The sequence below is a fragment of the Talpa occidentalis genome, unplaced genomic scaffold, assembly GCF_014898055.3.
Source record: "Talpa occidentalis isolate TD23 unplaced genomic scaffold, MPIMG_talOcc4v2.1 talOcc4.15, whole genome shotgun sequence".
NCBI lineage: Eukaryota > Metazoa > Chordata > Mammalia > Eulipotyphla > Talpidae > Talpa > Talpa occidentalis.
Window position 1 is genome coordinate 62,697,529 of NW_023601543.1, and position 23,441 is coordinate 62,720,969.

Sequence of the window (23,441 nt, forward strand, 5' to 3'; positions counted from 1 at the left end):
ATGTTTTAGTTGCATTTCCAAACTGCGTAGATTTTTCTCTAGAGAGTTATATTTTCTTCAGAAAATTAAATGGATCATTGGTTTGTGGAGTTTTAAAAAATAAGTTTTTCAATGTTATCTCATATTCTTTGAATTTGCACTTTTAAAAAGAACATTTATGCCCTTAATTTCCTGCTGAAGGATAATAGCATGGATGTTGTTAATGAACAGCCCTAGTAGAACAGGCATAAACCTGTTGCCCTTTCCCAAGATTTGATTCTGTGAAAATTCTTTTAGACATATCCTGGCCAGAAAATGTTCTTTCATATTACCATGTGTTCATGTTAGTGGATGTTGTTGGTAACAGAGGGAAAAAACACTGTGATTATGAAAATATTGATGAATTTGCAATGTCGAGGGAAATGCCACATTTACAGAATTTTGGACCACCTATTTTAAAATGATTTTTAAAGGAGATGCTTAAAACTCATATTCTTACAAGTATCATTGAATGAATAAGAGATTATTAACAAGATCCCACTGAAGTCATCAGTCTGCCTTTTCAAGAGGAAAATATTGTTTAGTAAAATAGTAAATATGAACCTCTGAATTTTAGCAAAGAATTATATTAGTGTTGATTGGGTCTTATTTCTTTTTAGCTGTACGACAAAATTAACACAAAGTCTTCACCACAAATCAGGAATCCTCCGAGTGATGCCGTACAGAGAGCCAAAGAGGTAAGTGATATATTTTGTAAATATATTTGGGTATCATATTTGCTACCTTTATTGAAAGCATTTCTACTGCACAGTAAGAGGCATTTTCCTGAGAGTCACCGTTCAACCATTGTACTCTAGTATTCTAAGTTTATCACTGAATATTTACATAGAGAAAAGAAAGGAGAAATCTCAGCAGCTGCATTGCATAGATTTCTAGTTCTGGTTCTGCTGTTAACTTGAACACAGTAACATCAATTTTACTTCTCTTTATTGAAAAAACAAGAAATGGTTATTTTACTGCGTTGGATGGAAATAGAAATAGTATGAAAATTTCAGTTGCTTTTTTAAAGTGGTAATATTTGAAAGTTAATTAAGTACCTATAGCAATTAAATATACTGAGCTCAGAGAGAAGTAATTTTAATAAATTGTCAATGTGCACCTGTCATAAATTTTTTTAACTTTATCACAGAAACATGACATTGCAGTAGATTTGGAAAATTAAAAATTCATCCATAATCCCATCACCCCAGCACAGTAATTTTCATTTTTGCATATCCATTCCCAGTCACTAGCCATTTGCATATAAATTGTTATAGTTACAATAAAAGTGCAAGTTTTTTACCTGACATTATATAATAAATATTTATCCATGTTTCTATTTTGTCTCCATAAATGTAGGTTCCAGTGATAGCATAATTTTTCTTTGCAATTACTAAATTATAATGAATTACCAATTTTCTCCATTGTCAGACACCACCTAATTTTTTCTTTCACTTTTTGATGCTATAAAAGTCTTTATGCAAATAAACATTTCCCCATTAAAAAATTGTTTCTTATAAAGTAAGATTACTAAGTGAAAGCATATGAAAGACATAATCCTTACCCTACCAGATTTTAAATAAAAGACCTACACTGGAGAATAATATTTACTGAGAAACAAGATCAAGGACATGGAGTCTGCTAGGCCTGCCCATTTGGTCACAACACTAACCAGGAGAGGTTCTCTCTGACTTAGGAGACCATACCTTATTTAAAATCATATACTGTGTGGGCCTCCCAGGTGATGCAAAGGGTTAAGTCTCAGCACAATGAAGCTATCAGCAGTCACTGCAGCACGGAGTTCAAACCCCCACATGGCACAGCAGACCTCTCCTGTCTCCCCTCAGCAGTGTATTTCAGTCATACCACCTATTCTGTTCCCCACTCTGTGGTGAATCCTCTCACCCCCCACACCTCTGGCCTGTACCCAGATTTTAAATAAATCTTGTAAAAGATTTTAAATAAATCTTTAAAAAATCTAATTCATTAAAGTAAATGAAATCATAGACTGTGGGAGTAGCAGGAGACCAGGCAGAATATGGTTTCATCCTTTCATTTCACCAGTAGAGAAACCCAAAGCACAAAATATACCACAGAGAATTGACTTGTCATTAAACAATATATAATAGGATAACAGCATAACAGGATAACAGCACCTGCTAGTTAAGAGTGCCTTGGGATAAGAAAGAATCCCTATAGTTTATGTTTATTTGTTCTTCTCTGAGGAGGTGGTTGAGTGGCACATGGGTGTGCTACTGAAATCTAAGCGTTAGGCTAAGTGACCTCATAACTCTTTTCTGCCCCAGTGTTCAGATTTTCAAAGATGAGGAGAGAGGTTCCTACTGGGTAGATGATTTGGTGTCCCAGATATCCAGTCCTGTTGAAATAATCCTTGAGTGGCTCAACTCTTAAAACTGAGTGCAATGTGTATAACCACCCTATGAGTCTAGCCTTGCACAGTTAGAACTCTACCAGTATATTTACTCTGAAAAAGAACATTTTCCCCTAGGGTCATGTCACATAATCAAATTTTAAATGGGTAAACTCCATTCTGGTTGTAAGGGAGAGCTTTTGAAGAACAATTTTATTTGAAAACAACCATTTTTACCTGTACACGGAAAATAGTAACAATTAGTAAAGAAAATATGAGTGATGGGAGAAAAATTTGCTTTTTTTAAAATTATTCTCTTGGCTTCCTGGCAATCAGTCCTAGGAACCACTGGCAAAGCATGGTCTTCTGTAGGTGAAGTGAGTGTAGCGAATAACTTTGATTCTGCTGTGCTGCAGGGAAGATTTCTTAAGTGTTTTTCCTTTTTAAATTATTTTTTATTTGAGTGTATGTCATTTTAATCTTTCTAAAAAGAATAGATAGTTTTGCTAATATAAAAGAAAGCTGTTATTAACTTTTATTACAAATTCCTTTTGGTGGTAAGTTTGAGAAAAGATTTACAGAGATATTTTCCCACTAGGTTACTTAGACCTGTAATATGTTACAGACCTGTCATTTTGTTTTTTATTTTTTCAATAACCTTTTAGGTTACAGTTGGGTAATGTAAGCAGAGACTACTGTAGCAGTTTGTTTTAATTTTTATTACCATCAATACGTTCCATCAATACGTTTAAAATAATTTTTGCCAAAATAATTTTTTGCCTACCATAAAAATCCATGTGTAATTTTTAATTTAGAAAAGATTCTACATATTCTAAATCTTGCATCCTGTTTGTACTATTATATATCTTGCTAATCTTTTAGGTATTGGAAGAAATTTCATGTTACCCTGAGAATAATGATGCAAAGGAACTAAAGCGTATTTTAACACAACCTCATTTCATGGTAAGTAACAATTAAACTTGCATAGAACTAAAACCTTACTTTCAAATGATGTTCTTAATAAGCCCCACAAAATATAGCCATCTTCATCAAATGTGGTTTTATCCATATACTACCAAACTGTTCAAATTATAATACCAGGTAATATCAAATATTGTACATTAAGATTCCTTTGTTTACTTTGTGTGGCAATTGTAAAGAAGCTGTGAGTGAGGTGACTCTTCAAGGACTGTGTAGTCATCAGATAAGAGATTTACTTCCTGATCGGAGAGTCCTTAAGTCACTGAAACTATTTCAGAGAGCTCAAATTGCAGACAGTTTTCATTATAAGGAATTCTCTGAACCCACATGATATATTGGAAAATTACACCAGCAGTATAATAGATGTATCTTGTGGTTATTGTGAGTTTTGACATAAATGGTACTTTGTAATACAATGTTTTTAAAACTGTAACCTTATCAGTGAAATAGAATTTTTTCCTCAAGAAAGAAGAAATTGCAACATTCACTCTACTCTCCCACTAAGCATTGAAGTCTGAACTCAAATATCATCCTCTAGCATATTTGACTTGATTCCAAATGGTCCAGCACTCTCCATTAAGTTACAGTAAGAAATCGAATTCTGTGCCAGTGGTTGAGTACATTTTACAATCTAGGTGTATAAACACAGAACTCTATTCAAATTTCATCTTTGTTGTCAGTCTCTCCTGATACCTGGAATCCACGTTGACCTTTCTCTTCTTTAACCCTTTCTGCTCCTGTTTGTATTCACCTGCATATCATTCTGATATGTGCTGCCTACCCAGGCAGGTCCTTCCCCCAACCAGTGAATGGGCCTATCTTATCTCAGTTTTATTGTTCTCATTGAACTGATGATCTCACTTTATTGTTGTTAACTCTGTTTCTCAGACCAGGAAAATGAAAACAATATGCCTTAGTAGTATCTTCAAGTTTGAAAAATCATATATATCCGGAATTAATTACCCTTAATATTAATTTGTTCCCTGATTGTTCCATATGTGTACATCATGTTTCCCCAGATTATAATTAATTCCCCTTTAGGACTCGCATCTTATATAGCATAAAAATGGTTAAAGCTGCACATTCAGATAAACCTGGGACTGAACTTCAGCACTGCTACCCTGCCTCTGTGAACTCTGATTCTCTGAGCTAACTTCATGGAGTTGGAATAAAAATTAAGTAGATGATAGGGCCTCCCTGGTGGTGCAGGGGTTAAGGAGAGCGCTATCAAGCTGTCACCAGCCACTGCAGCATGAGTTCCATCCCTGGCCAGGGAGCAACCCACATGGCACAGCAGACCTCTCCTGACTCACCTGCTGCTCCCCTCAGCAGTGTATTTCAGTCGATCTACCTGTTCTTTTCCCCATTCTGTCCCAGGTGAATCCTCTCACCCACTGCACCTCTGGTCTACACCCCAGTTCTTGTATGCATAAATAAATGTTTTTAAAAATTAAGTAGATGATATACTTACCATGCTTAGCATAGCCCCTGACATATGCTTAATGCCTAAGAAATGGTAGCTAATGTATATTATTTGTTACTCTATAGTGTCTATATACAGGGCACAGAGTAAGTTCTCAGTAAAACACTGACTAGAATAGGAATGTACCCATTTGCAGGTAGCTTAACCTCACCTCAGCTAACTGTTCTAGGAAGTGTATTTTCCATAAATATAAACCTGTACATTTTGATAATATGACTGTCTCTAAATTACTAAGTAACCTCAGCTCAATTCAGAGAATGATACAGGACCATTTGAGATCAATAAAATCTTTCAGATTTGACATAAACTAAATAAATTAATTAATATATATTCAAATAACGATTTTTTTAGAAATGTTATATTTATTGATGAAACCAGTCAAAGTATTCCATTGCAATTAGTATACAAATCTTTTTTGAAGGTGAGGATTTTTTTCAAAATCATTAAAGCAAATGTAAAACATGATAAATGTTAAAATAAAAAAAGGAAAAAAAATCATTAAAGCTCAGAGAACTCCATATCTCAGAACTTACTTGCCTTCAAAGCTTTGAATTATTTTGCTTTTCTGAAATCAGAGAGAAGTTAACATGTGCAATGCTATTAGTATTTTCAAAAATAATAAATAATAAATAATTCTTATAATTTCTGAATACCTTAGTAAGTGCTTAAAAGACAGTTTCATTCACTCATAAATGTATAAATTCCTACTATGTGCCAGGCACTATGCTAGGCATTAAGGGTAGTACCAAGATTTCAGGGTTATTCTGGTATGTTTATAATTTCACACCTATTTGCCCAATTTTCTAATTTTTTTCAAATCTTTAAAATATGAGAATTTAACCTTAAACTATCTGATACTTAGATTACATATACTTGTAAATATTCACAATAATTTAAAAAAGTAAAAATGTATAGACATAAATGATTTTTAAAATCTATGCTCTGTCTTTAGGGATCATGATAAAAAATATTATTGAAATAATCCCTTTTTTAGTTCCATTTGAAACTGGTTTTCTTTTTTTTTTTAATGAAAGACCATTTGCTTATAACAGTTGTAAAATATGAAACATTATTAATAAAGAAACTCCTTATGTTAGTGGAATAGAAAGCTAATGATTTAAGTTTTTTCTTTAAAAAATAGAATCTAGGGGGCCTCCCTGGTGGCACAGGGGTTGAAGTCTCAGCACTATCAAGCTATCACCAGCCACTGCAGTATGAGTTCAATCCCTGCTCAAGGAGCTGACCCACATGACACAGTAGACCTCTCCTGTCTTGCCTGCCGCTGCCCCCCTCAGGAGTGTGTTTCAGTAAGATCCACCTGGTCTGCTCCCCACTCTGGTGAATCCTCTCACCCTCCCCCCATGCTTCTGGCCTATACCCCAGCTCTTGTATGCATAAATAAATAAAAATAAATTTTTAAAAATAGACTCTAGAACAGAAGATTTTTAAATGCAAATTTGTGTCCTACTTTTCAAAAAAAATGGTTAAAATCACCTTAGGTTATCATGAAAGTTTCATTAAGTGGTAAATTTTATGTTTTGTAATTAAGCCAGTGAAACCACTTTTCAAATTTAAAATTTATATTTTCCTATTGAATTTTATGTGGTCATATTTTTTCACTCTAGTCAGAAGTTGTTAGTTGTCTTATTCATATCCTCACTACAAAGTATTTCTTTCTAGTTACATGATTCTCATATAATTCAAAACAACAGCTACTTCAGCTTAGTAACAACTATTCAGTCATACCTCACAAGATAGTTGAAGAAAAGAATATTCAAACTTTGATTTTCCTATTTTTTATGATGCATATATTTTTTTAAAGATTTATTTATTTATTTATACAAGTGCTGGGTACAGTCAGAAGCGCGGGAGGGTGAGAGAATTCACCAGAGCCTGAGCAGGGAACAGAATAGGCAGACTGACTAAGGAGCACACTGCTGAGGGGAGCAGTAGGCTGCAGGAGAGGTCTGTGCGCCATGTGGGACCCTCGCCAGAGGCCGGCTATAGAACTGGTGCTGCAGAGGCTACAGGTAGCCTCGCAGCCCAGCGCTCAACCACTGTGCCACCAGGGGAGTCTCATGATGCATATTTTTAATGAACTTGTTCAAACAATCTGTAAATGGTCCTTTTTTTCTGTTCATGTGTGATTTTGAGCTTTAGGTCAATTTTATTTTGTGGTGGCTGTCTTTACAGTGGGAAATTGTGGTTAATATTAAATATGACCTTTTTGGTGAGATAATTTGAGCATTTTTCTTTAAAAATTCAATATGGAGATTTTGTGATTGTGGGCTTATCCTTCCCTATCAATAATACATAAAATACAAGTGTTTGCTCAGATAATTTAAAAGGCTGAATAGAAATCATTTGCAAAAAAGCAGCATAAACACTTTCTTTAACCTATGTAATTGACGTTAGCCTGATGAAAACTTGGGTGTCTGTTTATATATCCTCCAGTAATAGAAAGCATTTTTTAAATTCACTAATTATAGAAGGCACATCTATCGTTGATATGATGAACATAATTTTAGCAGATAAATATTTTCAGTTTTTCTATTATTAACTTTTGCTTTCTAATCTAACCTAAATCTTGGTCTTTTAAGCTACTGCAGTTTCCAGAGGGATTTGTTCACATAGCACAACCTTTCCTCAGCCCCGAGTGCCACTGGCTACTTGGGCCCAGAATAACACCTAAGACACTGGTCAGGAAGCCAAGATCCCAGAACCATTGTGGAGTCCTGCTAGCTCTCAAGCTGTACATTGCTTAGCACCGCACCATGCGCCTCATCCAGACCCCAATTTAGACTTGCACTCTGAGATCTGGGCAGTATCTGCCATTGCTATTAGAAACCCAAAGGCATATTGCTCCAAGCATAAGCTCTGTTGATGACAAATCAACACCATCTTCTTTATGATCTTAACACATTGTTCTCTTCTTTTTGCTTTGTACACATGCCCTTAATACAGACAAGTTATGACTTCAAGAAGCCTTTTAATTAAATAGCTTAATTTGAGATGCTATGGGTTATACTTTTAAAAGCAGATTTAATTGCATTTCATTATCTTCAGCTATTTCATTACCACCCAGATCACACATTAAAATAGAACTGAATTTATAGTTAACACACAAAAAAATACAATCTGTATAAAACTCCAAACATATTGATACTCCGTTGTAATTAATTCTCTTTAAAGTAGAAATATTCAAATACTCATGCTTGCTAAAAACTTTATTATGATGGCACAAAAAGTGCAGTAAATGGAAGAATATCCTTTTTTAGAGAAACAATTATTACCCAACTCCACAGAGCTGACATGTAGCTATAAGTACAAAAATCACTCTTTGTTAATGGGCTTTGCAAAAAAGAAGTCATAATAATAATTATCAACTTACTTTTCATTTAAGCAGATACTCCAAAAAAATAGAAATGAACAATACCATTTAATAGATTTGGTTTTGAGCTCCATATCATTTAAGTGACATTTTGGAAAATTACATTTTTTCGGGTACACTTTTGTGTGTTTTTATTTCTTTTACTAAGTCATATGTTATAAAATACATTCATCCCTTGGTTTGTATACAAGTTGTTAATACCATCAATGAAAGATATTTGTTCAACATACTGGCTATTACATCGTTTCTTTTAAAATTTATTTCCATTTTAAGCCCCAGTACAAATGTGCCACTGCTATTTACAAATGATTCCTTCTGCTCGATTATTTGAAATTGCATTGTGTCAGCCTTTATTTGAAAAGTTAATTTGATACTTTCACAGCATCAAACAATATCTCTAACCCAGGTAATCAACAAATACATCCATTTATTGAATCACTTATTTACTAATTTGTTTCATTTCCTAAAATCCATCTAGCATGATTATTTGTTACAGATAAATCAAACTATGATTATATCTAGGTATAATATATTTTTTTCTTTGGAAGACAAAGAACAATTTTACATATGTTTATATCATAAATGTCTGCTGTGATAGTCCTTTTACTAATATTTTATTATCTTCATAAAATACTAGGCCTTACTTCAGACTCATGACGTAGTGGCACATGAAGTTTACAGCGATGAAGCATTGAGGGTCACACCTCCTCCCACTTCTCCCTATTTAAATGGTGATTCTCCAGAAAGCGCAAATGGAGACATGGATATGGAGAATGTAACCAGAGTTCGGCTGGTCCAGTTCCAAAAGAACACAGATGAACCAATGGTAAGTAGGAAAAGAAAGGTTTCTATACTACCATAAAATCCCAGTGTGAGTTAGAGCAGCTGACTTAAACCTATACTACTAGGGAAGGAAGACATGGATAGTTTCAAAGAAATCAGTCCAAGATCCTCATTGCACCACCACACCCCAACCCACTTCCACTCCACACCCCCCACACAGAATTGTTCTGCCAGACACCCTTTAAGCATGTTGCCTTTAAGCATGTTGGCTTTCTTTCCCTACCTGTCTTTCCACAATTGCTCTTAATCTTTCCCAAAAAGGGCATACCTGATACAGTAAGTCTTCACTTAACATCTTCCAATGAGTTCTTAGTAACTGACTTAACAGTCTTTTATATTCATTCATTCATTTTCTAACCCGCTTATCCAGTTTAGGCTCACTGGTTGCCAGAGTCTATCCCAGAAGCTCCAGGCACAAAACAGGACCTCAACCCTGGACAGGACACCCTTCTGTCAAAGTGCGCACACAAACACACACACATACACACACACGCAAGCACTCAAACACACTGAGACTGGGACAATTTAGACACACTGTGACTTTCATGTGTACATCTTTGGGAGGTGGGAGGAAACTGGAGCACCCGGAGAAAATCCATGCAGACATGGGGAGAACAGGCAGACTCTAGGCAGGCAGTGGCCTCAACTGTGAATCGATTTTTTTCCTGATCAACATTATGATGAAACATTATTCAAGGACCTGCTGTATATTATACCAGAGTATGAAAACCTGTAGAGCAGCAAAGAAAGGGCTGATTTGAAATACTGGTGTTGGTGCTAGAAAAAAGTGAATGTTAATAAAACATCCTCTTTTTTAAGATTGGTTTTATTTATTTGTGCATACAAGACCTGGGGCCTATGCCAGAGGTGCGGTGGATGAGCGGATTGCCCAAAGACGGAGTGGGGAGCAGAAAAGGCGGATCCTACTGAAACACACTGCTGAGGGGAGCAGCAGGAAAGACAGGAGAGGTCTGCTGAGCCATGTGGGTCAGCTCCCTGGGAGGGGATTGAACTCATGCTGCAGTGGCTGCTGATAGCTTGATAGTGCTACACCACCTGGGAGGCCCTAAAACATCCTTTTAAAAGTCTGGTGGTTTCCAAATCCTTGGCCTACAACAAAGTTAGAGAAGAACTAATTCAGAAGAAAATCAAAGAATTGAGTAACATTGATAAAATTTCTTCTAGTTACTTCTACCTATTTAATATGAGTTAATTTTCTCAGTGCTTAGGAATAATCTTCATAGAATTCTCATAGACTGGAAAAGCTCCTTGACGTTAACTGTACAAATTGGGGGGCGAGGGGTGGAATTGGAGATCATCCGGGCAAACCAAGTAATAGTGCAGAAACATGAAGTCCATTCCTCTAGTTCACCATGGGAAGAAGGCTATAGAAAGCAAGGTAAGTGCAGGAAGAGGCCATATAAAAGTTGAAAGACATAGAAGCATTCCATTCTTTATCTTTAAAACAGTGGGAAGATATTGAAGAATTTTAAATGGGGAGATAAGATCAGATTTCCATTTTAGAAATTATTACTCTGGAGAATGGATGTAGTGACATCAGGTAAGAGGCTATTGTTGCGGTAATACAGGAAAGACATGGACTAATGGACCGCTGAACTAGAGGAATGGACTTCAAATGGGAAAAAGTAAATAGATTAAACAGAAGAGTAAAATCAATAGACCTTGATAATGGATTGACAGTGGGGATGAGGAAGAAACAATTATCAAGGATGACCCCTAAGCCTTAGATTTTCACAATGTGGAGGATAATGATGTAACTCATTGAGACAGGGAATATTGGAGAAGTTCCAAATTTGGAGGAAGAATCATTTCTTTAGGTGAAAAATGCATTCAAACTTATGCATTCATATCCTTTTCTCAGAACTTAGAAAATGACTGTATTGGAATATAGAAAAACAAATTACCTACTTTACAAAAGTTGCCCAGTTACTTTCCAAATTAATGCAAGAGTTATAGAGCAATGATTCTGTGGCCATGATTTCCAAAGAGTCCTCAGCTCTAGACATTTTAGTTTCTAATTCTCATTTATTGTTTGTTGCTAGTTGTACTACATTATCTCAGCTCTTACAGTAGGCAGGGGCCATGCAAATCTCATCCCTTCTGGTGCTCTTCAGGCAACTCTTTGGCTTAAAAGCACAGGCAGTAGAAGCTTTTGGTGCCTTGGGCAAATCACTTCATATCAGTGGGCCTCAATTTACTCAAACTTGCTTGGCAGATCATACCAAAAGTGTACTTTGACTAAATGATGCCAATATCCCACCCAGTTCTGAAAGTCTAATATCTATTCTTTTACTGTGTTCATTTTGACTTCTTCAGCAAATGATTGTTACATTCTTCTGTGTGCAGATCACTGCATTAGATACCAGTGATGTAGTGTCAGATGAGACTGGCCTCTTCCTAAACTCAATTCTCATAGGGCTGCCTACATTTAACAAGTAAATGTGCAGTTTAGCGTACCTTGTCTAACAAGAACAGTTATGACAGAGCTATAGAGAAGAGAAACCTGTGTCACAGAGGCAGGAAGGAGTGATGTTTAGACAAGCAAAGCAGACAACGAGGTGTAAGGGACAAATAAAAAGGGACCCAGGACGTCTTGTGATTATGTTCTGAAGGAACCCAGGATAGTTGCTTGATGATTTGTATGAAGGATACTATGTAAAAATACAGACTGAGTAAAAGCATGAAACTGCATCCTTGAGTTACTTTTTTCAAAAAGCATAAAATAGACTTGTGTTTCCCCTGAAGGTCGCCCTTAAAGACAATCTTCTCCCTTCAGTCATCTGTGGCCATAATGAAGGTAGATTCTCCTTTGGCTGATTGCATAAAATGGGAATGGTTTTATGTAAAATACATTTTTTTCAATAATCGAATACAGTAAGTCCTCACCATAGTCAATCGATTATTAGAAACCACAACTTTAAGCAAATCAACAAATAAGAAAGCAGGTCCTTAAATAATGTCATTTCATTCAGCAGGGATTGCTTTTTTCCTCATCAATATTATAACAAAAGTATGTTGAACAAAACTATGTTATTCAAGAACCTCCTGTATAGATCTCTATTACATTTAATATAACTTCATTTACTTCCTTATTTTGTTAAAAGCATTATTACTGTACAAGATATACCAATATAATCCCTTTTGCTTTTGGACCTTCTACAATATGTTGACTATGTAGGTCCACCCCCAGGATGTGATACATTCCCCTTACACCTTATTTTGCCATTTGTAACATTGCCCTTGTAATTGTATCGGTTTGATTAGAAATCTCTTAGTTGCAAATAAAAAAGACCAAACTTCAACTAGCTTAGACAGTAGGGGAAAGGCTTATGTAAACAAGAAAAAGCCAGGAGTTTACCCCAAGCCTGGGTAGGTTCAAGTGTAGACACCTAACCCAAGCTGAGCCAATTCTGTCCGTGGAATTTGGGAACAGTGAGAACATGAGTCTATTCTCTCTGCAAAGAAATATTTGGGGCAGACAAAATAATAAATGTTAACTCCATTTGGTTTGAAGTGAACTTCCTCTAGCTATGAAAGACCCTATAAGTCTCATTCACTACTGTGCCTAACAGAGTATCTGACTTATAACAGGTTCACAGTAAAGTTAGTTGAAGAAACACATTATTTCTTTCAAGGATGGAACCCTTATTGTAACATCTGTTCCCTTATGTATTTAGACTTACACATTAATTTACAACATTTTTCCAGGAACATCTCTTCTGGTAACCACACCTGTTGATTGAGTGTACAAGATAGAAATGAAACTTGAACATTACAGCTGAATGTTGGGACTAAAAACCAGTCTTTTTTATTAAACCAGTCTTTCACATTGCTTGCCTACCACTTCTAAGAACTACAAAATAGGAAACATGCAGTTATATTTTGGGGAATTGTACAAATTCAGAGTCTAGATTTTAAAGTCTCGAATATTTTTATGAAGCTTTTTAACAGTGTTGTTCTCTGATGAAGATGATGAGACCAAATCTGTACCCTTAACCATCTCAAATTCAAAACCAGTTTCCACCAAGAGAGCTTATTAAAAACATCTATTTCTGGACTCCATTCCTGACCTCCTGAATCTTATTCCAAAGAGCTGATTTAAAGTTAATATTATTTGGGCCTCCCCGGTGGCGCAGTGGTTGAGCACTGGATTGCGAAGCTGCCCGCGGCCTCTGCGGCGCCAGTTCGATCCCCGGCTGCTCCCCAGCCACCGGAGGAGGGTCCCACATGGTGCGCAGACCCCTCCTGCCACCCACTGCTCCCCTCAGCAGTGTACTTTGGTCCTTCTGCCTGCTCTGCTCCCCGCTCTGGCTCTGGTGAATTCTCTCACCCTCCCGCGCTTCTGACTGTACCCAGTGCATGTATAAACAAAACAAACAAACAAACAAATAAATAAAACATGCCTCTATTAAAAAAATTTTTTAAAATAAAATAAAATAAAGTTAATATTATTTAAAATGTCCTCTGTGGACTATGGTGATGGTTCACAGGTACTATGGTGATGGTTCACGGGTACTATGGTGATGGGAGAACTAAAGGGACTGCACTGAGGGGAGAAATCAAATAGTGCACAAAAATGAACAATGGTGTAAAAAAAATATACAAATCAGTTTAATCATAAATATATATGTGTGTATGTATGTGTGTATATATATATACATATACCTAAAATTCTTCCCCAAAAGGCAAAAATTTTTAAAAATAAAAAATAAAAGGGCCCGTGTGATTCATTGGATCAACCACATCTAATACAAAATATGTTTGTAAGAGCTTGTCTTATAATAGTGAATAATTGGGGGAAAAGATAATTTAATCCATAAAGTAGTATTCCACCATTAAATCTGTGGAACTTTTACTTCTGGCCAAGATGGTATAAAAAGAACCAGATTTACCCTCTTACCTGAAATGACCCCCCAAAAAATTTTAAGACAGTTACACAAAATAATAGTTTTGAAGACACTGACATCGGGCAACAAAGGTCAATGATCCCCTAAAAGACAGGAAGCAAACAAAGTGAGCCCTCTGATTGCCCCACCTTACTGCCTTGAGAGAGTTTCCAGACTATTGTACAGGGAAGGAAGAACTGGAGCAGAGCAGAAGGTTGATAGTACAGGAGAGAACTACACGGAGAGCCCTCTGTAAACATGGAACCAAGGAAATACCATCCAAAAAGATTAAAAGGAATACTACCCAACACTCACTACCTGTTCCCACCAGCCAGACAGGTAAAACCAATTTATGGGGCATTGTGTAGAGTACTCGGGAAGCTCTTTCCTCAATAATGAGGAATAATTAACCCTAGACTGAGAATTGCTCTAGACCTGCCTAATGAATCATGAAAGCAAGACCCGAAAATCAAGCTATTTCCAAGTAAGAGAACTATATCCCAGTACAAAAGCTAAGAATACTTATAGGAATTTTTTTAAATCTGGCATGCAACAAGATGACATTCAGAATGTCTGGCATCTAATCAAAGATTACTAGGCAAGGAAAGAGGCAGGAAAATGTGGCCTATAATGAGGGAAATACTCAAAATGACAGAATTGACAAAAAATTAGCAAAAAAAGGCACTATGGGATTAATACAGATCAAACATTTCAGAAGAAGGGATTAGTGAACTCAAAGACATAGCAATGGAAACTATCCAAAAGTATTGAAAGAGTAAAATCTTAACTTACAATTGTAAACTCAGCAAAAGAATCTTTCAATTAATAAGGCAGAATAAAAATATTTTCACACATACCAAAAGTGAAAATGTCAGTAGATCTACAGTATAAGAAATGTTAAAGAACACTCATGATTTAAAAGGTAATTCACAGTTTAAACTTTGTGTTTCAGTTTTATAACATATAAAAATAAAATATATAACAACAGCATAAAGGTCAAGAGGAAGGAAGTGGAAGTATAGTGTTATAAGTTTCTTTTGAATGTGACACGGTACAATATTACTTGAAGGTAAACTGTGATAAGTTAAAGATGTATATTAGAAGTTCTAAAGCAACCACTAAAACAACAAAACAGAATTATAACTATAATAATAAGACAACACAGGAGGAAAAAAAGAATAAAAATTAATCCAAAAAAAAGACAGAAAAAAGGAAGATGGAAAAAATGAAACCAATTAGTAAGAAGAAACAGTTATACCTGACTGCATCAGTGATCATATTGAATGAAAATAATCTACATTCCCCCAGTTAAAAAGTAGAGATTGTCAGATGGGTGGAGGGAGAGGCGACAGGACCTAATTATATATTACCTACAGGTAATATAAAAGCTTGGAGAAAGATCTACGGTGATGGTATTAATCAAAGGGAAACTGGAGAGGATATATATTGTCAAAATATATTCTCAGGGCCTCCCCGGTGGTGCAGCGGTTGGACGCTGGGCTGCGAAGCTGCTGGGCTGCGAAGCTGCCGAGCTGTCCACAGCCTCTGCAGCACCGGTTCAATCCCTGGCTGCTAGCCAGGGTCCCACATGGTGCAACAGACCTCTCCTGCGGCCCGCTGCTCCCCTCAGCAGTGTATTTCGTCAGTCTGCCTGCTCTGTTCCCCACTCTGGCTCTGGTGAATTCTCTCACCCTCCTGCGCTGCTGACTGTACCCAGTGCTTGTATAAATAAATAAATAAATAAATAAATAAATCTTTGGGAAAAAAAAGAAAAAGAAAACTAAGTAACAGGATTCTAAATAACCCATGGATTGAAGAAATAAAAAGAGATATTAAAAAGTATTTTGAAATGAATGAAAATGAATCCACAATATAGCAGAATTTCTGGAATACCCCTAAAAGAGTACTTAGGGAGAAGTATGTAATACTAAACACCTATATTGGAAAAGAACTGTCTTAGAGCAATGACTTTGGACCTCCCTGGTGGCGCAGAGGGTTGAGCCCAGCGCTGTGAAGCTGTCCGCAGCCTCTGCAGAGCCTGTTCCATTCCCTACTGACCCCCCGGGGAGAAACCCACATGGTGAAACCCACACGGCACAGCAGACCTCTCCTGACTGGACCGCTACACCCCTCAGCAATGTCTTTAGGTCCGTCTGCCTGTTCTGTTCCCGGCTCTGTCTCTGGTGAATCCTCTCACCCTCCCGCACATCTGGCCTGTACATCAGTTCTTGTATAAATAAATAAATCTTTAAAAAAAAAAAAAAAGCAATGACCTTAAGTAACTAGAACCAAAAATAGCAAGTTAAACTCAAGGTGGGTAAAGGAAAAGAAACAATGAAAATCAAGTTGGAAATCAATGAAATAGAAAACAAAAACAAGAAAGAAATAGCAATAACATGAATATGCTTTTTCTTTGAGCAGATAAAACTGATCAAGAGAAAAAGAAGATACTAAGAATCAATATGTATGAAAGAATTAACATTACTACAGATTTTACAGATATTAAAAGGGTAATACAGAAACACAATAAATAACTTTATGAATGGGCCTTCTTGGTGGCACAGGGGTTAAAGTCTCCTAGCTCTCAAACTGTGGCCTGCAACTGTGGCCTGAGTTTGATCCCTGGCCAGGGAGCTACCCACATGGCACAGCAGACCTCCCCTGTCTGGCCTGCTGTTCCCCTCAGCAGTGTATTTCAGTAGATCTGCCTGTTCTGCTCCCCACTCTGTCTCTGGTGAATCCTTTCAACCCCCACACCTCTGGCCTAGACCCCAGTTCTTGTATGCATAATAATTAAGATAAATCTTTATGAAAAAATAACTTTATGAAGAAATCATGCCAGTTCAACACAAACTTCCCAAAAATTGAAAACAAAGGAATTCTCCCCAACCTCTTATTGATGAGGAAGAGTAAGAAGCAGGAGGAGGCTAGCATTACCCTAATAACAAAACCAGATAGACATGTCAAGGGGAAAAAAAAAAAAAACTATGACTGGTAGTTTGAATATAGATACAAAAATTCTAAACAAATTCAAATTTCAAAAGGAGAATATGTCATAACCAAATGGAAACTAACCCAGGAATTCAGCTTTATATATAATAGCCAAAAAATAGAAACAATTCAGTGCATGAATGGATTAGCAAAATGGTATATCCATACAATGGAATATTCAGCAAGAACAAAGAATGAACTATTGACACTTGTAGTAACAAGTTTGGATCTCACTTTGTGAGTGGAGAGGAAAAAAGCAACAAAAAAGAGTGTATACTGTATGAGTTCATTTATAGAAAAAATAAAGCAATCTGTAGCCAGTGAAAGTGTATCAGTAGCTGCTGAGGGTTGTTGGGGGAGGGTGTGGAGAGATGAGAGTTGACCACCACTGGCCTGAGGAAAGTTTTGGATATAGTCTCTATCCTCATTGAGGAAATGGTTTTGCACGTGTATACCTGTGTCAGACTTATAAAATTGTACACCTTAATTACATGTAGATTATGCATCAATAATAATTTGCAATGTGAAAAATAGAGCAACATAGAAAATAATTATAGATCAAAAAACACTATATAAAATGTATGTATGCTTTTTTTTTTTTTTTGTGAGACCCTCGCCCGCGGCCGGGGGGCCCTGTATGCTATTATTATAACAATTAAAATAGCAAAAATAGTATTTTTGTTACAGCATGGTGGAGTAATAGATGGTTTCCCCCTCCATTTTTCTGTTTTTAAAATATTTGCCTAACTTATAATTAAACTATGTACTGTGAAATACAATACAATACAATACAATTGTATTTTGAAATACAATACAAAAAGAAGTGCTCTTTCATCATAATTCCATTTTTAAATTTTAACAGGGAATCACTTTAAAAATGAATGAACTAAATCACTGTATTGTTGCAAGAATTATGCATGGAGGCATGATTCACAGGCAAGGTAAGTTTCATATATGTCTTTCCTTCCTTATTTTTCCACATAGTCTAGTGAGAAAGTATTTTTATGGTCCATATAAAATATCTGTTTAATGTATGGTCTATGTAAATGATTTATTTTAGTTAATCTCTCTTTGGTTTTAATCATTGTTGGCCTTCAATTGTTCTTATTCATCTGCACATGCTCCAACCTATAGATAATGCAGGGGAAGGGTTATATTACAGTTCTGTTGCTGGAGCATCTCTGAATCATTGTTTGGATCCTGACTTATCAGAGACTGTGGGAGATAAAGTAAAGTATCATATCAGATCCCAGGATATGTAGAAGACATCTATTCTGGGATAGAAGACATATATAAAATTAAATGACAGTTTAGGAATTGCTCTTTCATTCATTCAGGAATGAGTTTACTATTTTTTTTTATTTTTTATTTTTTAAAAGATTTATTTATTGATGCATACAAGAACTGGGGTATAGGCCAGAGGTGTGGGAGCTGAGAAGATTCACCAGAGACAGAGTGGGGAACAGAACAGGCAGATTCACTGAAATACACTGCTGAAGGGAGCAGTGGGCAAGACAGGAGAGGTCTGCTGTGCCATATGGGTAGCTCCCTGGCCGGGGATTGAACTCGTGCTGCTGTGGCTGCCAATAGCCACCAGGGAGGCCCCTTTATTATTTTTAAATTAGGAAATTAGAGTTTAATAAAGAATAATATAAAAATTAAATGGTCAAATAAGAGATATCAAATCTATGATTAAGTTCTTAATACCTGCGTAGTAAGTGCAGTCATTCTGAGGAGGGAATTCACTAAGGACTAAAGTAGATGAAGAATGATTTTTTTTAAAAAAGTGGAATTTTCATTAACTTGCAAGCATGCAGGATTTGGACATACAGGTTTAGACTCTTTTTTTGAAAAGGTTGAGTTATATGCATTAGTATTTAGAGCCTAATCCAAAAACGATTCTCCTGTCTAAAAATTAGACATCCTTTATTTGAGATCAGGGTTTTTTAAATTAATGGTGTAATTTAATTTTTATTGAGGTAATATTTATTTACAGCACTGTATATGATGCAGAGGTGTGGGATCTCCCCCTTCAGGTTTTGAATTTTATCAAATGCTCCTTCTGCATCTGCTGAGAGGATCACTTGTTTTTCTTCCCTTTAATCTATTAATGTGGTGAATGATTTTTAAAAGTTTCTTTTTTAAAAGGTTTCTTAATGATAAACCACCCTTGCATTTCTCAGACAGATCCAGCTTAGTCATTATGTATTCTCTTTTTTTATGTGTTGCTTATTCTGAGCGCTAATGTTTTGTCTAGAATTTTTGTGTTTACTGTGATGGGTCTGGCCTGTTGCTAATTTTTCTTTCTTGTATTTCTCTGTTTAGTTTTAGTTTCAAAGTTATATCAGCCTCATAACAATGACTTGGAGGCCCACCTCCCTTTCATGAGTTCTCTAAAAGACTTAGCATAATGGAATGATTTATAACTTGAAAGTTGGTAGAACTTGCCTACAAAACTATTAGGGCCTGGTGTTTTTGTTTTTGATTTTTTTTAGGAAAATTTTTTTATATTGCTATAACTGTTTCGATTTCTTTAACATTCATAAGGCTATGCAAGCCATCTATATCTTGAGTAAGTTTTAGTAAATTACATTTTCAAAATTGTAAGTTTTTTAAAACTATTGCAGTATGCTTATTCATAGTATTCTATTACCTTTTTATTGTCTGCCATCTATAATTATGTTCCTTTTTTCTTTCCTAATATCATTTACTTATGCTTTGTCTTTTTCTCTCTTAATCAACTTTGCCATGGTTTGTTCAAAAATCCACTTTGGGTTCTGTTAATTCTCTCCATTGTATATTTAATTTCTATTTCATAATTTTATGACCAATTTTTATTTTTTTTCTTCCTACTTTTTAACCTAAATTTTTAAGTTAGATACCTCATTGATTTAGTCCAGTCTTTCTTTTTTTTTTTTAACATTTTAAAAGGACAGGTTTATTAAGAAAAGGAGAAAGAAAAAGAGAGACACCTGCATAGTCACAGGCGGGTCAGCAAGCTGTCTCTTCTTTTTTAATATATGTATTTAAAACTAAACTCAACCTCCACGTACTATTTTACCTGTATCCCGCAGTTCTGATATGAAGCGGTTTATTATAATTCAGTTCTAAGTATTTTTAAATTTATATTATATTTTTCATTGACCCATAGGTTATTTAGAATTTAGAATTTTTTTATGTTCCACATCTAAGAGAATGTTGTGTATGTCTTTTTATAATTTACTTCTAACTTAATTGTGTTGTGGTCAGAGAATGTGGTCTATCTGACACCATTTGTTTTGTGGTTTGTTGAGACTTGCTTTATGGCATAGCACTTTAATCATTTCGGTAAATGGTCCCTGTGTACTTGAGAACAATGTTTATTACTGCATGCAGAGTTTTCTATGTAATGGCTGGCTTGGGGTTGTTGTTGTTTTTCTTCAAATCTTCTATATCTTGTTTAATTTTTTTTCTCTTTGAGCTATCAATAATTGTTGAAATATTCCATCATCATGTTAGAGGTTTTTTTTTTTTATTTCTACCTATAGAGCTCTCAAGTTTGACTTTAAATATTTGAAGCTGTTTCATTAAATGCATAGAAGTGCCTGCTAGCCATTTCTGTTTTTAATAATGTTCTACTTAAAACATATTTTATCTTATACTAATTTAATTATTCCAGCTTTCAGTATTTTCTAGCATGTCTCCTTCCATCCTTTTATTTCCAGCCATTCTGTGCCTATATACTTTTAGTGTGTCTCTTGTGAGCCTTTCCAAAGCTAAGTTTTTTCATTTTTTTAATGTACTGTGATGATCTCTATATTTTAATGGGCAAGGTTAGTCCATTAATATTTATTATGATGATTTCTGCCTGCTTTATACTTATGTTTAACCTGTTTTTAAATTTACTTTCTTGGTTGTTTTTCATTCCATTCCCCACACCCACCCCCCGGTAGTTTAGAATATGAGTACTCTGTTTCTATTACCTTGAAATGTTATCATTCATATTAAACTTTACATTAATTAAACAGTATCTTAATCCCACTCTGAAAGAATACAAAGGCATTAGAACACCAAATTTGATCACATTCCTGACACCCAGTATTTTAGTTTTGTTCTGGTTTAAATTCACAAAGTTGAAAATGTTATCAAAACATACGACCATTTTTATTTGAATGTACATAAATGTTTATGATTTTGTTTGCTTACCATTCCTTCTTGCATCTCAGACCATGCTTTGGGGACCATTTTTCTCTTCAAGTGAATCCTTAGAAGTGCCTTTGTGCCTTTGTGCTAGTCTTGATGGTAAACTCTCTTATCTGTTAAGTATTTTATCTCAGCCTCATTCTTGAAATTACTTTTGCTGATAGCATGTTTTTGGTTAGTGGTTACAATACTGTTGTTTTTTAGCATCTGTTGTTCACTATTGACAAATCTGTCTCTACAATTGTCCTAACTTTGTCTGTGATCTCTTCTTTCTCTCTAGATGTTTTCTTTTTTTAAAGATTTATTTATTTATACATACAAGAGCTGGGGTGCAAGCCAGAAGTGCAGGGGGTGAAAGGATTCACCAGAGACAGAGTGGGGAGCAGAACAGGCAGACTGACTGAAATACACTGCTGAGGGGAGCAGCGGGAGAGACAGGAGAGGTCTGCTATGCCATGTGGGTAGCTCCCTGGCCAGGGATCCAACCTGTGCTGCAGTGACTGCGGATAGCTTCACAGTGCTGACTTTTAACCCCTTGGGCCACCAGGGAGGCCCTCTAGATGTTTTGTGTCTTTGTTTTTGATGTCTTACACTTTCACTACCTCCTAGCATTTATTTCTTTTTATTTATCCTGATTGGAATACGTTCCTGGATCTGTGTAATCGTGTTTTCATCAGTTCAAGAAAATTTGTAACTATTATCTCTTCAAAAATTGCTTCTCCTGGGGCCTCCCTGGTGGAGCAGGGGTTTAAGTCTCAGTGCTATTGAGCTATGGCCAGCCAGCTGATGCACATGGCACAACAGACCTCTCCTGTCTCACCTGCTACTCCCCTCAGCAGTGTATTTCAGTAGGTTCACCTGTTCTGCTCCCCACTCTGTCTCTGGTGAATCCTCTCACTCCCTGCACCTCTAGCTGTACCCCAGTTCTTGTATGCATAAATAAATAAATAAAAATCTTTTTTAAAAATTGCCTCTTCTACATTGTCTCTAGTCTGTCTTTCTCAATTTCAGTTAGATGTTTATTATACATTCCCTCCAAATCTCCTAATATCTTTTGCATAGCTTCTTTCTTATTTCACATCTTCCTGCTCTCCTTATATCTCTCACCTGCATTCTAGATCATTTGTCTGGTTATATCTTTCAGTTCATTGAAACTCTCTTCAGTCACATGTGAACTGTTCAACTCATCCATTCTTTGTCTTTTATTGAAGAGCTAGTCACATGTTCTTATTTTTATTTTCACCTCTATCTGCTTACCCATGTCTCTTGTTGCATACTCATCCTTGATATTGAGACCTTCTTCTAATATTGAACATATAGCAATCTTATATTCTATCTCTGACCATTCCAGAGTTTATCCTCCTGGAGGGACTAAATCTGTTGTTTCTGATGACTTGCTTGGTTGTATGTTTGGTGATCTTTGTCAGCTATTGCTTGTTCAATCAGTGGAAATCCTGTGGTCCTAGGCTTAACTTCTCTAACTTGTTGTTAGCTCAACTCAGAATTCAACTAGCAGATATTACTACTATGTCATTCACCCTTCCCACAAACTGACTCCACCCTTATTTTCCCAGCACTCAGTCAAGCTCACAGGGTTGGTTCTTTTGTGTCGAGGGGGCAGGGCGGGAGTGAGAAGTGTTCTTGGGCATTTGCACTCCCTTTGTGAGACCAATAACACTCAAGAGGTGTGTCTTAAGCAGGATATAACTGTGAGAAAATCTTAGAGGGCCTTATTAACCATATTAGAAGCAAAAATCCCCAAATTTTTGTTTCGTTTTTTATTGTTGTATTTCAAACATGAGAAGAGAGAATAAAAATGATTGCCCATGCCCCCATAACCACCTATAATTATTGTTAACTCATTACCATACTGGTTTCAACTGTATTTACCTGGATGCCCAGCTCCCTGGATTATTTTGAAGCAAATCTCAGGCATCTTAATCATTTTATTTATACACATTTTAGTGCATAAAGATACTGTGAGCTTTTTGTAAGAGGGTCAGGTCAGCATGTAAATATGCAGGTGATTCATAGAGAAGCAAATTTTTATATAACACTATACTTAAGCATTGATTCTTGGTCACTTTTTCCAATGGAAGTGTTATAAAACCCTGAAACGCTTACCAAACTATTATTAAAAGATTACATTATATTTAATATATAAGTTTAATGTTACAAATAGGTATTATCATATCATACTTTGAAAATTTACATCATGTTTATAGATAATAATGATGACAATAGCCGCAGACACTTAACCTGGCGCTTGCTATG

General features: G+C 35.8%; 1 protein-coding gene across 6 annotated transcripts in view; it reads left to right on the plus strand.

Annotated features, from left to right (window-relative positions):
* Positions 1-23,441, plus strand: part of CASK (calcium/calmodulin dependent serine protein kinase) — a 392,726-nt gene that overhangs the window by 332,092 nt on the left and 37,193 nt on the right. For all 6 annotated transcript variants that reach the window (XM_037512504.1, XM_054695766.1, XM_054695765.1 and 3 more), the window contains exons 12-15: positions 639-716; positions 3,272-3,352; positions 8,882-9,070; positions 17,848-17,926. In XM_037512504.1, coding sequence (XP_037368401.1) covers positions 639-716; positions 3,272-3,352; positions 8,882-9,070; positions 17,848-17,926 — 427 coding nt within the window. The remainder of the gene's footprint in view (positions 1-638; positions 717-3,271; positions 3,353-8,881; positions 9,071-17,847; positions 17,927-23,441) is intronic.